Here is a 16,873-nt window from a genome sequence, read left to right as displayed (position 1 = left end):
CCTTCCACCCCATCCCCACCACCCTCTGCTAGGCAGGAATTAAAGATCACAACCTCAGATAGATCCAGCTGAATCTCTGTGCCTGGCCCGCAGCAAGGCCTGCAGAAAATCAATCTGCTTGGGGTAAGAAGTGTGCTCTAAGGCTTGGCCACCCAGGTGGGAGCCAGAGACTGGTGCTACCTGGTGGTGCTCTCTGCGGCTGGGGGGAAAGCAGTAATGCTTGCAGAAGGATACTGTGAAAGCCTGAGTTCTGCGTCCTGTGCTCCTTTCACATGTGCAAGCACCATCTCACACTCCAGCTACTGCAGAGAAAAAAGTACTTGGTTTGAGTTGGAAGGGACCTTAAAGATCATCTAATTCCAAGCCCCCTGCCATGGGCAGGGACACCTTTCACTAGACCAGGTTGCTCAATTTAACCTGTCCTTGGAACACTTACAGGGATGGGGCAACCTGTTCCAGTACCTCACCACCCTCACAGTAAAGAACTTCTTCTTAATATCTAAACTAAATCCACTCTGTTTCAGTTCAAAGCCATTACCCTTTGCCATATAACTTTGTAAAAAGTCCCTCCCCAGCTTTCTGGTAAGCCCTAAAGGTACTGAAAGACTGCTACAGGATCTCCCTGGAGCCTTCTCTTCTCCAGCTATCCAGGAGATTTATTCCCTCATATATTTATCAGGCCATTCCTGACTGCTGTAGCAAGGAGTCCACTTTGCCTTTGATAAGTGCCTATTGATCTACTGGATATCACCACCACTCCTGCAAGTTACAGCCAGTGAACTAACATTTGCTCACTATTTCTCTGAGTTGAGTTCAAGCATGAAATTGCTATCAATGCCATCCTTACTTCCCACCAAAACCCTTCCTGCTAGGATAGTCAAGGAAAATATTTTAAGCCCTGAAAGCTCCTTGAAGTTTATGGGTACATGGCCATTCATGTGAATCAAACTAAAGCTGACAATCCCAAAGGGCCACATTAGTTTTCCCACAAAAACACATGAATGTAGCACTTCTGTCCCACACTTGGCAGGTTATTCATTTATTTTAATTTGCAGCAACCGTGACTGAGTTACATTCATCTTCCCAGATGTTGTTAGTGATGAAAGCTGAAGGAACAAGTCTTCTGATGTTGATGTACTGGGTGCCAAACCTCATCTTGAGCCCCTGGCTCCTGCTGTACTTTTCTTGTGTCTGTACTGCTGCCTTGTGATAAATGAAACTTGCCGAATCACACGTACTGTGGTACAGGAACAAGCATCTTGTCTGGGGAGTGGTCAGTGCTGCAGGCTAAAAACTTGGGCTGTGTGTACATCTGTGGAGGCTCATGTAATAGCTACAGTAAAGTTATTATAACTAAAGCAAAGGTGCTGAGGCTTTGATTAGAAATGTCAAACAAAATGGGAAACAAAGCAAGGCTGAGGAAGGAAAAAGGCCCCAGCCCTGTGTTCTCCTCCCCCCACCTCATCACAAGCAGCTTTTCTGTCTTTGTTTTATTAGCTACAAAAGCCTTTGCAGTCTTGCCTTCTTGGCACACTTGTAAAGTCCTGGGAGGCTCAGAGTTTTCTCTCGGTTACACTGAAAACCCACAGATGGTCTAAATGATCGTTTGTAAATAAATGAATAATCAGAACCAAAAAAGCTCTGCAGAAACCTCTACCAGCCTTTTCTAATTTCCCACAAAACGCCTCAGAAACAGATTGCATACTTCACCAGCAGACTGAAACAGCCATGTTACCAATTTGCACAGATGGAGATCAATTTAGCCTCAGCTAATTCAGGGTTTTCAATTTCCACGCAGCTCCTTCCCGCTGCAAACAGACCTCTGTTTGCTCCATGAGAGATGGGCACCAAAGGAGCAGCTCCCATTTCCTGCTCGCATCCCCTGCCTGCAGACCCATGCACCAGCCTGGATGTGAGACAAAACCCCCAGCACAACTGGGGCTAAACCTCTGCTCATGTCCCTGCCTATGTCCCCACCTGGGTGCTGAGGTGACGGTGTGGTGTGCAGGGCCCCAGGCTGTCCTTGGGCCCCTCTGCCATGGGGGAGGCCACATTGTCTCCTATGGGATGCTCCTTCCAGTCCAGGCTTGGGGTGTACACCTGCTGGCAGAGGGGGAGATGAGAACAGGTCAGGTCTGGGGGCACGTGGGGCTTTAGAGCGCTCCTAAAGCACCAGCTCAGGTGAGGGGGGCAGGCATAGAAGGAGTCCGAGGATTCATCTCCTCCCCTGACTTTTTATAGAATCATAAAAGGGTTTGGGTTGGAAAGCACCTTAAAGATCATCTTGTTCCAATTGCTTTGCCATGGGCAGGGGCACTTTCCACTAGGCCAAAGCCCCATGCAACATGGCCTGTGACATTTCTAGGGATGTAGCACCCATTTCAGCTCTAACATCTCAGAGTAAAGGGCTTTAAAACTGCTGCTCAGCAGTTTCATACCTACATGAACACCTGGCTCCTAAATATATTCCCAGAGGTGCCCCTGGTGCCCCCACTACCTTTAGGAAGAGCTAGTCAGTGCACACCTACATAGGTGCATGCAGTGCATGCATGTGTGCGTGTACAAATACACATACACATGTACTAAGCAGACATATGCATGTTCTGGCATGCCTATACCTGCTAGCAGTCAGAACTCAGATGTCAGTGTAGACAAAGCAGGTATTTAAGGATAAATGAGGAATTAAAGCAGCTTTATCTGCTGGATAAAGCAATAGCTGGGGAACAGTTGCATCCTGCTTCCCACATCAGCCAGCCCTCTCTTTTGGCAGCACAGTTCCATGAGGCTGTGGACACAGGAGAGGAAGCAATTTCACAGCAAATCCTCTGCTGTCCAAACCTTGGCCATGAGCAGAGAGGATCCCCATCATCTGGCTGATGAAGGAATTTCACTGTCCCTCTCCCAGATCTGCCAGCTCCCCAGAAATGGTGACACGTTGTTGCAGCAGCCAGGGCTTCATTTGCCTCTGCTGAAATGGAATGGCACAGCAGGATGGCCATGATAATCCTGGTGGAAAAGATTGAGATTTCTTCCACCTCAAAATTAGACACAGTGTCTCAGCTAAGCTGCCACAATGGCTATTTTATTAATGCTATTTGCAGTAGATTCTCTTCTACATACGTAACGTATTCAATTAATGTGTTTAATTGTACTTTTCCAGCCAGAGACTGCAAGATGGAGAGAGAAAACTCCTTTCCAGAGCTTAAGGCTTCTGTGTTTGCATCCAGTCCCAGTGAGGGTGCTCAGCCACCAGCGCTGCCCACCTGCTATGTTGCATGTGCCACATTTATGATCCAGTTGATCATGGGAGAGGGAGATTTAATAACTCCTTAAAAACTGCATACCAGAGCCTCTTCAGGGCATTGCATTTTAAAGAAATACAGAGGGGAGCCCATAATAAATGTTACAAGGGGAAATACCTGTGACTGATAAGAAGCTGAGCGGATGACAAATCACAAAAGCCTCCAGAGAACCCCTCAGGAGCAGATAACCTTGAGACGTACCTGTATATAAAGATTAAACAGCAACCTGAGCTCAGCAGAGATTTATAGCGCTTTGCAAGAGTCTTGGTTTCACTGTTTGCTTTTGCAGTAGTTTCTGGACTTTATTGTTAGTTTCTGTCTGTTAATATTCTGCACAGGCCCAAAAATACAGGTGCAGAAAAGTCACCCCAGAAAAAACAAAGAAATTATTTGAAATATTTTACAAGGAGGTTTTTATAGATCAATATCCCCAGCAAATGAGAAAGATAACCAAGAAAGGGCACAGTGCACCTGTGAGCAAGGTTGTGCAAAGATACAAATGAAAACATAAAGGACAAAATGTATTGACATGTTTCAGCTTACTGGCTAAATCTGGTTATTCATTCCTTTATAAGGGGCAGGTTCAGTTACTATGGGCTATATATTTTTGGTAGGACAAGTATGTGAGGCAGTAAATGCCTTTGTGGGTACGCTTCAACAGGAAGGGAATGGCTACTGCTGCTCTTTGGGGCCTCTCACAGAAAATACCCATGGGTATAAAAACCCAGCTCAGTTATAGACCGGGTCAAAACCTTAACCAGAAAGCCTCTGATGGCCCAAGGGAGAGGGAGGGACTCCAAATGGTCAGGTGCCATTAAGAATATCAGGAGACATTTTCTCAGTGTAAGGGTGGCTGACCCCTGGCACAGGTTGCCTAGCAAGGCTGTGGAGTCTTCATTCTTGCAGATTCTCAAAAGTCATCTGGACATCATCCTGGCAACTGGCCCTAGGTGTCCCTGTCTGAGCAGGGGGCTTGTACCACACCACCTCCAGAGGTCACTGCCAACCCCAAACATTCTGTGATTCTGGCATTTTTTGCTTAACTACTGAGTCACTTCAGCTTCAGTCAAATGTCTTTGGCTTTGTCTATTTAAAGGGTTTAACTCTGCCTGGTTTGCTAGGATGTGAGGGTTGTTTAAGGACAGGTTTCCACAGTGTGCACAGCGGGCACTGCTGAAGAGACCAATTACATCAGTGGCAGCCTGGACCACAGGGCTGGCTTCACTTTGGAAAGGACAAATACCTGATGACCACCAACATGCTCCTTTCCACTCCCAACCAAGATCTCATGCCACCAGGCCACAGTGCAGCGAGCAGATGTGGCAGACAGACCTCTCACATGGATGAGCTTCCCTGTTAGAGGCTGGGCACGAGGACTTGCTCTCTGAATCCACGGGTGAAAGTCTGCACTGCCAGAACTCTGTCTGGGAGGCAGGCAATCTCCTGGGGTTCAAGGATGATGCCCATGTGACTTTTTCCTGCACGTAGAGAGGGAACTGTGCTTATCTGATCCAGTAACTCAGTGTGCAAAGTTGAAGGTGGTTACCAGCGGCCACTCCTTGTCATGCTCACGGAGAGCTGGACGTGCCCCGTGTGATGTGCTTAACACAACGTGCCAACTTCTCATTCCAAGTGGACTGTTCAATAACAAAGGGGGAAAAAAAGGGGGAGGGATTACAGGACAATTGAGCAGTTGTTTGTGCAAGTGGAAGAAATAACTTTTCAGGAACAGAGCATGGGTCAGGGCAGAGGACGGTGTGGGCGTTCACTGAGGAGGTTAGACTAAACAGGCAGTGATGCATTTTATACTTATGTCACTCTTGGGAGAAAAAAATGAAATTAAACACATACAGGACACTGAGGAAGAACAAACAACTTATTGTGTGGAAAGCAGAAGTGCTTTGGAAGGGCCAATGCAACTATCGGATTTTTAAATTCATCATTGGTTTGAGAAATGGAAGATCTGTTATAGCACAGATTTGGTTGAGAAACATCTCTTCATAAGGCTCAAAGGTCTCCAAATCACTTTGTTTACTCGTTTCTCTGCCTGTAACCATGTAACACTGTGCCTTTTAGCAGATAAATGATCATATTGGTTAAAAGTAAGCCGATGGGAATTCAGGGGAAGGGGAAAATTAATTTTAAGGAGAAATTTCACCAATAAGGGTGCTGTGCAGCTCCAAGCCTCTGACTTTACATCCAGTTGTCCTAGACTGGCTCAAACATAAAGGAAGCTTTTTTATGGAAGGGCCAGACACAAGGGACAAGCCCACGGGCTTCAGAGTGTCCCTAGGAGCAATTGCAAATACCAGCTCTCTTCAGCCAGGTATGAACTTGCAACTTCCAGTGTGGCACTGCCCTCCTCCAGCAGCCGTTCCTTCGCTTCAGGGGCACACAGTGGACAAAACCTCTCCTGGCTGCACCAGCACCTTACACATGCTGCACATCAACTGCACCAGCCTCCCCACACACAGGGAAAGGAGAGGGGCAGAAGTAAAGAGCTGCCCTTTTAAAGTACTTGGGGAATTCAGATTATATAGTAATGAAAAATATTTTTATATCATCCCAGGACATTTTTGTTTATACTGCTGAGTGCTATTTTATTTGTTCCAGCTTTGCCACAGATGCACAAATTCTGTGAAAGGAGAAAGAATGTCTTCTCTCGATGGTGACTTTTAAAAAATCAGAAAGACAAGTAAAATACATTTCTTAAGCAAACATTCCATTAAAAAAAATCACTATATGTTTATAGAAAACAAAGATTTAATTTTAAAAAGTTAGTATCTAGGTATTCCAGGAGCTTTGAGTCATCCACAGTAATAATTAGGGGTTTGTTCCATACAAAATGCTTTATTTAACCTTCATGCCTCCATTCAGATAATTGTACAAATGCATACATTTAAAGGTTTAAACTCTATTTCAATTCACAGCTCAATTCATAGGAAAGTTGAATACAGAAAAGCAATGCACCAACAAAATATGTCTGAGACACCATTTAAAACGATAACACTTGTTCATTTAAATCTTTGAGAATAGAGTGGAATAATCATCCTCTGACAGAATTTCATTAGGGGACTCCCTTTACATTATCATAGGGCAAAAATCACCTTTTTACAGTAAGAGGAAAAAAAGCTCTGAGTATATTTACAATACATACACTATACATAAATACAAGAACAACACTTACATAATATTAATAAACTTATAACATAGGCATTGCCTAAACACTACATAGTATATAAATGCAGAGGAAACTATTGGGAAATTAGATCTTCAGAAGTTTACTTTAAGTTTTGAAGAAAAGTAATTTTTGTATTTAAAAGCTCTTGAAAAGAAGGCAAAAGAAAGTCTAAAAAACTAATATGTTTGCCTGCTAGCACTGGTATTTTTATTCCTTTTAAATGTAGGAGCTCTATTGACACTACTATCTCTATGAGGTTACTGATAATGGCCCTCCCTTTTCCATCTTATCTAGGAAAAAGACTGAGGTGCTGTACACACTAATTCCATTGCTGTGAAGCTTCAGTCCCAAATGAATCGCTTGGTAAACTACGGGATGTTTTTGTATTTTTACACAGGAGGATCAAATGAACGCTCATTGGTACATATAACAGTAATGACCTGATTAGAAGGAACAATTTGGGGCCAAATACAATCCCATCCTTAGGTTTTCATTCAAATAACACCATGGGGGAATTTGCTTTGTCCATAAGTAACTTGGCCAAGAATGATATTTTTCAGTATTGTTTTTTCCTGAACACAGCTGAAAGAACTTTCTGATTTAATGGTATTTTTGACCCCACATGTTGATAGCAGTGTCCAAATCTCTCTTTCCCTTGATGTGTATGAAATACATGTGCCTGTGTGTGGGTTGAAGGTCTTAAGGCTGATGGTACATGAAACTTAAGTAATTCATTACTATCTCTGTGTATATTCTACAAATGTGCAAATGTAAAATATAACTTGGTAAGGACAGACAGAAGGTCAGGAGAGCATATTGTGTAGGTGTTCAGTGAAGAACTTACATTACCAAGGAAGCCATGTATAGGACAATCAGGAGAGAAATAAACCATGTGGGTTTTTTAACATGGGAATGTGGCAGTGAAAAAGTCTGAAACCAGAAATGACAACAACAGCTCTGAATCGTGAAAAATGTTAGTTCAGCCATGAAGATTTGGCTCAAGCTGTCTTTCCAAAGCTCTTTTATACCTAGAAAGGCAGGGAGAGGGAGAAAAGTGGTATCTGAACCTATTTGTGTATTTCATGGTTGATGTTTATGACAATCCATCAAAGCCATCGCCAGACACCGAATTCATGTTTTTATATGCTGAGGTCACAGCACAGAGCAAGGTTTAGTGAGCCAATGTCTGAACCACCTCTTCTTTTGCTTCTGAGAGCACCTTGGCTCACTGAAGCTTCTGACTCTGAATTGGGAAAGATGTTGCAGTTCATTCATATGGACAATAGGATCTCAAGTAATTTTTTGCATTCTTGTTTTTGTAATAGCTAAAATTCACATGCCTAATTTTGTTTCTCTGGAGGACTGAAAAACTCCATATTGAATAATGTAAAGTTACCACAAGGGCAACTATTTCATAATTCAAAGTCAGTGAACACGAGCTGCTATAGAATAATGCTTGCAAAGCAAAAAAACAAAAAACAAAACAAAAAAAAAACCAAAACACCAAAACAAAACAAACAAACAAACAAAAAAACAACAACAACAAAAAAAAACAACCAAAAAAACCCCAAACCCAAATAAAACACAAAAGCCCAAAAAAAGTAAAATCAAAACAAAATGGACTAAAAAAACAAACAAAAAAAAGAAGAACCCTTACTCAGAGTTTGCTTTTTAGAATGAAGGGGAAAAGTCTCATTTTGGGATGGTGAAGACAAGGTGCCCTTTCCTACTGAAGAACTAACAAATGCAGGGTGGGATCAGCCAAGCCTTCCAACATGGCAGCTTTCTAAGGGTGCCCCCTCCCAGGGTTGTTGCTCCAGAACAAAGAACAGAACACTCCTCTCCAAGAAGGGCTCAGGTACTGGGTAAGAAACTAAATTCCTTTTTCCTTCTGATGACACATTCCCTGGTGCTCTCCTGAAATCCCCAGCATGAGTTGTATTCTTTTATGTGCTTAATATCTGGAGATAAGCTCAGGACAGCAAAATAAGCATAAGCGTGTTCTGAGGGGATTATTTCTGCCAGTGGTTAACATCTAAATTTGTTACTGAATGAGCAACCTTGTCACATAATTAACAAATGTGCATGAATATCTAATTGTTACATGTGTGTCCACGTGCACCTTTTTGGGGGGGGCTTGTTTTTGGACCTGCACTTTCATCTGTGTATGAGCCTCAGTGAGACTCCAGCAGTACCCACTGATGGCAGCACAAGTCTAAACAAAATGCAGGATTTCTCAAATACAAAATTATGCCTGGATAAATGACAGGTGCAAATTCAGAGGATGGAAAGCAATCTTCCTTGGCAAAGGCATCAGGACAACCAGTTACATTTTGATTTTCAATAAATTAATTTTTAAAAATAGAAGAAGCATGAGGGCTGGCATTACACTGCTATTTTAAGAATCCATTAGCAGTAGTTAATATTTACAAAAAAAAACTGATTAAAAATAAGAGTGCCAGAGTTACAGCTGGCCATTTTCTGGTAAGATCAATTAGTCTACTGATGCAAATGTTTAGGCCACTCAATATAAAAATCTCCATACTTCATTTTAGGAATATCAACTTCTTTTTTGCTATTCAAATAGTCTCTAGACAGACAGTCCCTAATTTTTCACTCATTTGTCCCCAGAAGAAAGTGAAGTGATACACTTTGTCCACTCATGAAGTCAACCAAGATGATATTAAATACTATGAGCGTTACATGATGAAGAGAAAGGAGACATAAGGTGAACTCTTGTATTTCCAGAGTTCAATGCAGAGGATTTTTCAGGAGAATCCCTGTTCTTTCATATTCCCTAAAAAAAAAGCTCCATTGGGCTTATTGCTGGTTTTGGATTACTTCACTAGAGAATACCCTGGATACACGGGCATATCCAACATAAATTGGGAAGAAATCCCCTAAAATACTGCTCTGACAACAACTTCCAATCACACCTACTGAGAATCGGTACAGCTACGAGTCATTTGTAAACTAAGATTTATTTTCTTCTTACAAATATATGACAGATGTTATCTGAGAAAATAACTAAAACCTCTAACACAGTATCTCAACATGTGAACATACAAATGGCACTTTGTGTTTGTTTCTGTGCTGCATTATTGTTCTCCAAGTAAAATTTCATTTTCACCTTACTGTTAACAGAATCCCATTATGTTATTGCTGTGTAAAAGTATAGGAACATCCCATCAGTTCTAATTACAGGCACTTTCAGTTTCTGTTTCACCTCTAAAATAGATTTCAGACTATCTCACTGAAGTGTATGTGTATTTTAAATGTCAGAACTGTCCTGCTACAATGGATACTCTTGACATGTTACTGCACCTAGAAGACTAAACTCCCCTGGAATCAGCAAAAAGCAGCTGCCTATTTCAGCTCTGCAACCTTTAATCAGGATGCACTGCAGTTGGGGAAATACAAGAAGAAATAAAATCATATGAGTGTTTGCCATTCCTGTATCTGCAGTTCATTGTAAAATGCCAGAAGGAAAAAAGAAATCACAAACTGACAAACCTTTCATATGGTTTTCATTTTGTTTAAGTGTTTTTTTCCTTTATTCAGTCAAAGACATTGAGCATTGACTTATTGACACCAAAGGACTCAGTATAACTTTGCTATATCACACACCATCTGCAAAACAGCAAAGAAGTGGCCACACCATTTTGCAGAGAAAACACACTCTGATAAAACAGAACAATTTACTTCTTGAGTCTTGTGTTTCAGCTTTGCAAGGCATTATCCTAAGAGTCTTCCAATGAAAACTGAAGGTAAGGATTGTTTAAAAATGTATTTCATTTCAGCTATTTAACACCCCACGTAAAACTGTGAGTTTGAAAATACTTTTCCATTATCACATGTATTACAGAATATTTTAACTGTTACAAGTATAGTAAAATACTTTCAAGTTACTTTGATTTCTAAAGATGCAGTATCCTTACAGTTACATTTTTATGCCAAAACCTGATTTATTGTGGAGAATTTAAGCCTTTTCAATGTTCCAGTGGGCATTACTTCATAAGCATACATTACATAGCAACTGCTACACTATAGCAAAACTGTGAAAATACAACAATTTCTTTGTGCAATTCTCCAGTCATGTATCACAGGGAAAGGCATAACACAATAACATGAGCTGGTTTCTTAAGGTAGTATTTTCTATAACAGAGTTTACTTAAAATTCTTCCTTTTCTGTTCTTTTTTGGGGTTTTTTCCTATATTTTAATTTTAAATAAACTTGTTTATTACATGCACATGGGTAGAAACACTTGGAAGTTCTGGGGATCATATGCATGAGTGTAAGGATGAGCATGTGGGAGCAGCATGGATTTCCTGAACGATCTTAAGACTTGACTGCTGTGGAAGACACAGTTTCACACAATGACCTTTCCAAACTCAAATTCAAACTAAAAAGTAAGTGGGATATTGTTAGTCACACCTAGTCTGATTTTGAAGTATCCACCTTCAATAAAGGGGGAAGAGATTTTTTACAATAAACAGCATTTATTACTAGAATTTAAATTTATAAATGGCAACTAGAATACATTTTCAATGTGGCTAATGGAAAAAGAGGCTTATGATCACTGTTATTCTCATTATTAAAGGGGAGAAAGGCTGTCCAGCTATTTGTCCATGCTCTGCACTGCAAGTTTACCCGAACATCAACATCACTGATGTAATTTTCAACACTGTTAATTTTGTTATACGTTACTCCAGCAAATAATCATATATACAAGTCAGTCTAAATCTATTTAATTAATTATGCAAGCATGACAGAGAATAAGGAATACTGCATCTTCATCCTCAAGTAAAAACTGCTGTTGCAACGAGCCAATTTTACAGTGCTGAATATAAGGGGTGCTCAAAAAAATAATGACACAATTAAAAATTTTAAAAGTTTAGTATCAAAGCTGTTTGCTCATTACATTTTCCTAAAATTCTGGCTCCTGAGGTTTCCTGACAAATCCATTTAGAACTTTTGAAAATACATGAAATCTGACACTTCATGGCCCAATTTCCCTTGCAAGCTGTAACATGCAATGCCATGGCATGGTGGATTGAAATCTCTTGTCTTTCTGAAGGAATGGGACACTGTATGTTTGTGTATCCCAGCTGCCCGATTAAGATGGTCCTAGTGGATCGTGTCAGGATGAGATCTGGTATTTCTGCATGCTACACATGATGTAAGCCTTTGCCACAGCCATGAAATGTCACAGACCTGTGGTGGGGTACCAGGATTTTTGAGGAAACTACCCCGGAGCAATTGCCCGTGGTCTTTGCACGAGCACAAAAACTTGGCAGGTCTGAAACACAGCCAATAAAGACAAAGACACACTGAGGATCTGGGGGACATCAGCTCCACATTCAAGCACCCCTATCCTCCCGAGTAACTTCTAAAATACTTTGGAAAGGGACAACACCCAGAAAACAACCCCAGGGAGTAACTGGGACCAAAGCCTGCAGGTGCTGGTATGAATGAGAACCTTATCAAGAACCATACTGTGTATCTGAAACCCAGTGGTGGACTACTGCTGGTTGTGCAATTCATCTACAGGTAACAGCAGCATGAGAAGCCCTTGCACATGTGCTGAAAGGCTGAGGATGTACTTCCTGCCTGGGAAATAACAAAATTTAGCACACGCTCCTTCACCTTTTGGCTTCATTCTCCTACCATTGCCACACTCTGTGCCTGTGTCCCTTGGCATTACTGCTGCTTTAACCCTCTATCACTTTGGGGTTCTTTGAATAAAACCAGACCCTCTTTCTGTTGCAGTGTTTCCAATTCATATCGTAACAGGCAACCAGCTGAAAAGCCAGGGATTCACACAGACCAAAGCCAGGGATTCACACAAACCAACCTTGGCCTTGGGAGATGAGCCTCCCCAGGGTCTGTTATACACCTGCTCTTCCACAGGGCATTTCAAAGCTGAACACTAAAATTCAAGGCCTCTCAATTTCCCTTGTAGTTTCTCTGTCTTCACTGACAACAGGGGAAGCCTAAAGAGGAGCACTAATCTCTCCCAACTGCACCCTGCAACTGATGCCTGAGAGTAACATCACATCCTCCTGTATGCTAGCAGAATGCCCAGCAGGAGTTTCTGCTCAAGCAAACTTAACTGTCTATGAGAGAAAAAAACCCCCACCCACAGATCCTGAAAGGAATTCTGTATGCCATTGGTTCTTCAACTGGATTACTAATATTCAAATAATTAGTTGGTAAAATATTCTTGGGCAAGAAAAGAATTTTATCAAGGAGTACTACCTGACCTGACTTCTTTCCCTAAATGCCAACAATGACAGATGCATTTAAGGGGATGATATTCAAGTACACAAAAACCAGACCTCAGACATAATTCATGAAGCACCTCACATACAACACTTTGACAACCAGTTTTTTAAATCAACAGTAGCAATGCTGCTCATAAAGACACAGCTCTGCTGCCCTGCAATGCCTCATGGCCTATCCAGAAGCCCTGCTCTGTCCCTGATTTGGAGATGGAGTCTGGAATGTCACCAAATTTGGTGGAAGTAGATCACCAACATGGTCAATGGGAATTGACAGAGCCATTTTTCCCACAACAGATGTGAATAATTTGTGTTGAGTTTCTCTGCTGCTGACTGGGCAGTGGAAAGCCTGAGCTTTTTGTAAGTTCTTTCAGAGACTTGATAAACTATCCATACTGGGGAATATTAAGGATATTTAAAGACAATCAAACTCTGGATCTTGTGAATGCTTTTATAAAGTATAATCCCAGTCATATTAATCCTCAATTAACTGTAATTGCTTTTGTATCTGTATGGTTACTCTGTGTTGTTTTTTCTTAAAGATTACCTTGATTCCAGAATCGCAACATTACTACATTTACTGCAGGAATCTAATATTAACTGAGATGGTCAAACATTTAAAAACAAACAAGTGGCATCACAAATTTAATCTGGAATTCCTGGAACAAAATATTCATAATTAAATGCATTGCAAAAGACCGTTATGTTTACATCTTCCATTTCTAAGCTATGAAAATCTCAACACTTAGAAAATATTGCCAAGCCTCCCCTTTGTCAAATTTAGCTGAATAGGCAAATCCTTCTGAGGAAAGAAAACAGAAAAACACTGTTCTGTTTGCACGAATAACTGATGACTAAGAATTTCTCTCTTTCCTACATAATTCAATTAATACAAATTGGTTTGCAATTACAGGGCTGTATGGGAATGATGAAGAATTTCCTTTTATTTAATCTGAAAAGGCTTGGGTTGAAAATCGAAGCAGAGGCAGCCACTGGTACCCATACAGAGGTCCATTTAGATCATACTAGACAGCTGGCAAAATCTTGTTATTCCCTAACTCCCAGGGAGAACTCTAATGTCTTGCAGAGCACAACTGCATATTTCTCTGTTCTACTTACAGTTCATCCACTACCACCTCAACAATCAACTCTTTCCTTTATCTTTCCTGCTTTCCAGACACCAGTATTATGTTAACAGAAATAAAAGTACTTAACTGTGGCGCCTAGCAGGTCAGTGAAACTAGCAAAAAGATTAATTTAAATGCTTAAATCTTACATGCTGTTTCTGCATACCCCCCACTTCTGTTGGTGTGGAGTAAATTATTGTCACAAGAGCCATTTTATTAATTATTGCTTTTTCTCTGCAAGAGATGCAGCCGTTTCTTCTCTGTTTTGTTTTGATGATACATTCAATTCCATCTCAGGAATGGCTATACCACTAACCTTGGTACCAGCAAGTACAAGATCTGACTATTTCCTTGGGTTCAAATAATGGTTGTGGGGAAGAGGATACCTGCATGAAAGAAAACAGCACACTGAGAATAGGGTAGTTGTTTTTAGGTGGGCTCTTTCTATACAAATCAGAAAATGGATCTAAATAATTCCATGGTAAAATAGAGATACTTAATATGGTATTTCAGCACAGACGCTGCTGCCCTTTGCTTATTTTACAGACTTCAACAACGACAACGACAAAAGAAAAGAAGGAAAAAAAAACATAAAAGAAAAAGTTAAATGGCTGGTGTCCTCTGGGGCATAACAACAAGTTGTGGTATGATATTAAAATGCCACCATCATTATTGCAAAAGTCTGATCAAGCAAACCTCCAGCTCCGGCAGCGGGACCTCTCCAGCAGAATCTTCCTGCCTACTCACATGCAGCTTGTCTGTAGCACGGCTCCAGTGCAGTGCTGACACCGGCCAGATGGTATTGAAAACAAGGGGAAAAGATGGCATCTTACAGATCTAGCGGTCTTCTCTCATCATCATCATCATCATCATCATCATCATCATCATCACTATCATCATCGTCATCATCAGTCCACGGTATCTATACTCCAACCAGCAGCGATTTTTCAGGAACAAAATGTCTGGCAGCTGAGAAAACATATAAGCTATAAACATTTTTTGTCAAAGGATGCAGCATGTAAAATAATGCCCATTCCTGTAGCATCTCGGCTGCTATTTCCCAGGTGATTGTGATGACACTTTCAGGGGGTAGCCATGCTGAGGGGCAGACAGAGTTAACTTCAGATGGCGAGGAGAAGAGTGGCACTTCTTTTCCTGCTTTTTTTGAATTTCTGTTATTATTTTTCGTTACAGACATCAGGGAAAGCCCTGCCTGTTAACACTGTAGAGGGGGATTCAGCCCTGCTGAATTCACTGTGGGTAGTTAAGAGACCCAGCTCTTAAACTCGGCTGGAACAGGTAGCATTTCTCAAACCAGCATGTGCCTGCGGCGGTGGAGCGCCAAGTGATCCGAGCGGGAGAAGCTGCGGTCACAGTCTGCACACTTGAATGGCTTCACTCCCGTGTGCTTGCGGTAATGCCTCGTCAGTTCATCGGATCGAGCAAACTTCCAGGTGCAGCCTTCCCAGGTACATTTGTAGGGTTTTTCTCCTGGGAGAAACAAAAGAAAGAGGGGAAGGGGGAAAAACAGGTTGTGACTTTCCCCCTGTTGCCATTAATCCCCACAATCCCCTCTGCACGCTTCCCGTGAACACGCACTGCCTAGGGGTTGCTTTAGGCCAAATTACACAATTATGAGGTACTGGAGCTGCTGAATATAAGGAAAAGAGCCTTTTATCATTCCTGTGGCATTCACGTGACTGAGAAAATCAACAGGATTAAGGCAACAATATAGATCCTACCTTGCAGGGGTGATGTGAGTATTAACATCAGGACAGAGGCCTGTGCAATTATTCTCATATTTACCATACAAGTTTGCAACCCTCATCCTGTCAGGCTGCACTTTCTCCCCAGATGACCAGATTACCTGATATTTCTGCAATTTACCATGTGCTGACACAGACTTCCCGTTATTCTACGATGTTTATGAAGGTTTTTGATTATTTGTGTAAACAGTATTCCAAGACATTTCTTAGTAAGCTGGTAAAAATCAACTACAATTTCCCAATGAAACATAAAAATTCAGTCTGCAAAACCTCCTCTTTAGTTACTGCACTTACTTTCAGTAAAAATAATTTTGCATAAGATGTGTACAATTTTTAAATGTACTTAGCCATGGGACTTGCACAACACTCTTCATAAATTTCCATTTATTTTAGTGAGCTCAGACTTGGGCTAATGTAGATTTTTGGAAAATCCCACCATCTTGCTTTACATTTAAGAGTACGAATGATGTTGAATCATGTCAGAGGAGAAGATTAATGCAGCCAAGCTGGATTTTGTGCTTGCATAAAGCACAAACTGTTTAAAATCCCATTTTGGCCATGTTTTTAGTCTATACTTCTTTGTGACTTCTATCACTCAGCTTCAGCATCTATAGAAATGCTCTCGGCAGTTACCTTGATCCCATAGTTCAGCATAAACCAAAACTGAGGAAAGGAAACTGTGTGAGATCCATATTTATCTTCCTTTTGTGTGTCTAAAATTTTACTTCCCCTTCTGAAATCAGGTAATCACAACCTGGACAACAAAAGGGCATCTCTGCAACAACTGTTTCCTTTGTTAGGCACAATCATTCTTCAGTTATTTATTATCTCATATGAATCACGAGCAGTTTGCAAGGAACTATTTCAATTATATGAACCACTGACGCAACACTTGCCTTTTCGTAGGCAGAACCTCCCTCCTTGCGTCTCTTCAAAAGTCAATAAATGCTTTGCAGAGAGCCCTTGGTTTCAAAAGAAAATTCCCAAGTAGAGTATCATCACAAAGTTCAAACAGCCCTGAAAAATCCAGCTGAAATGGCCTCTGTAAGGAAACTGAGTGCTGTACAGACACCAGCATGTCATGTCAGCGAGGTTGTCAGCAACATTTGAGCTCCTTGGGTTGGTACCTTCTGTGCACCATCTGGGCTGTGCTGCAGTTCTGATGCCAGATGGGGGTGGGAAACAGTTGCTGTGAGGAGAACCCAGCAATCAGGG

At 41.3% G+C, this 16,873-nt stretch overlaps 1 protein-coding gene across 5 annotated transcripts in view; it reads right to left on the bottom strand.

Annotated features, from left to right (window-relative positions):
- Positions 1-6,092: 6,092 nt before the first annotated feature.
- Positions 6,093-16,873, bottom strand: part of KLF12 (KLF transcription factor 12) — a 241,373-nt gene continuing 230,592 nt past the window's right edge. For all 5 annotated transcript variants that reach the window (XM_064713382.1, XM_064713389.1, XM_064713400.1 and 2 more), the window contains one exon: positions 6,093-15,383. In XM_064713382.1, coding sequence (XP_064569452.1) covers positions 15,202-15,383 — 182 coding nt within the window. In that variant the 3' untranslated portion in view covers positions 6,093-15,201. The remainder of the gene's footprint in view (positions 15,384-16,873) is intronic.

This window comes from Zonotrichia leucophrys, chromosome 1 (genome assembly GCF_028769735.1).
Source record: "Zonotrichia leucophrys gambelii isolate GWCS_2022_RI chromosome 1, RI_Zleu_2.0, whole genome shotgun sequence".
Lineage (NCBI taxonomy): Eukaryota > Metazoa > Chordata > Aves > Passeriformes > Passerellidae > Zonotrichia > Zonotrichia leucophrys.
This window is presented reverse-complemented; position numbering and strand designations above follow the sequence as displayed.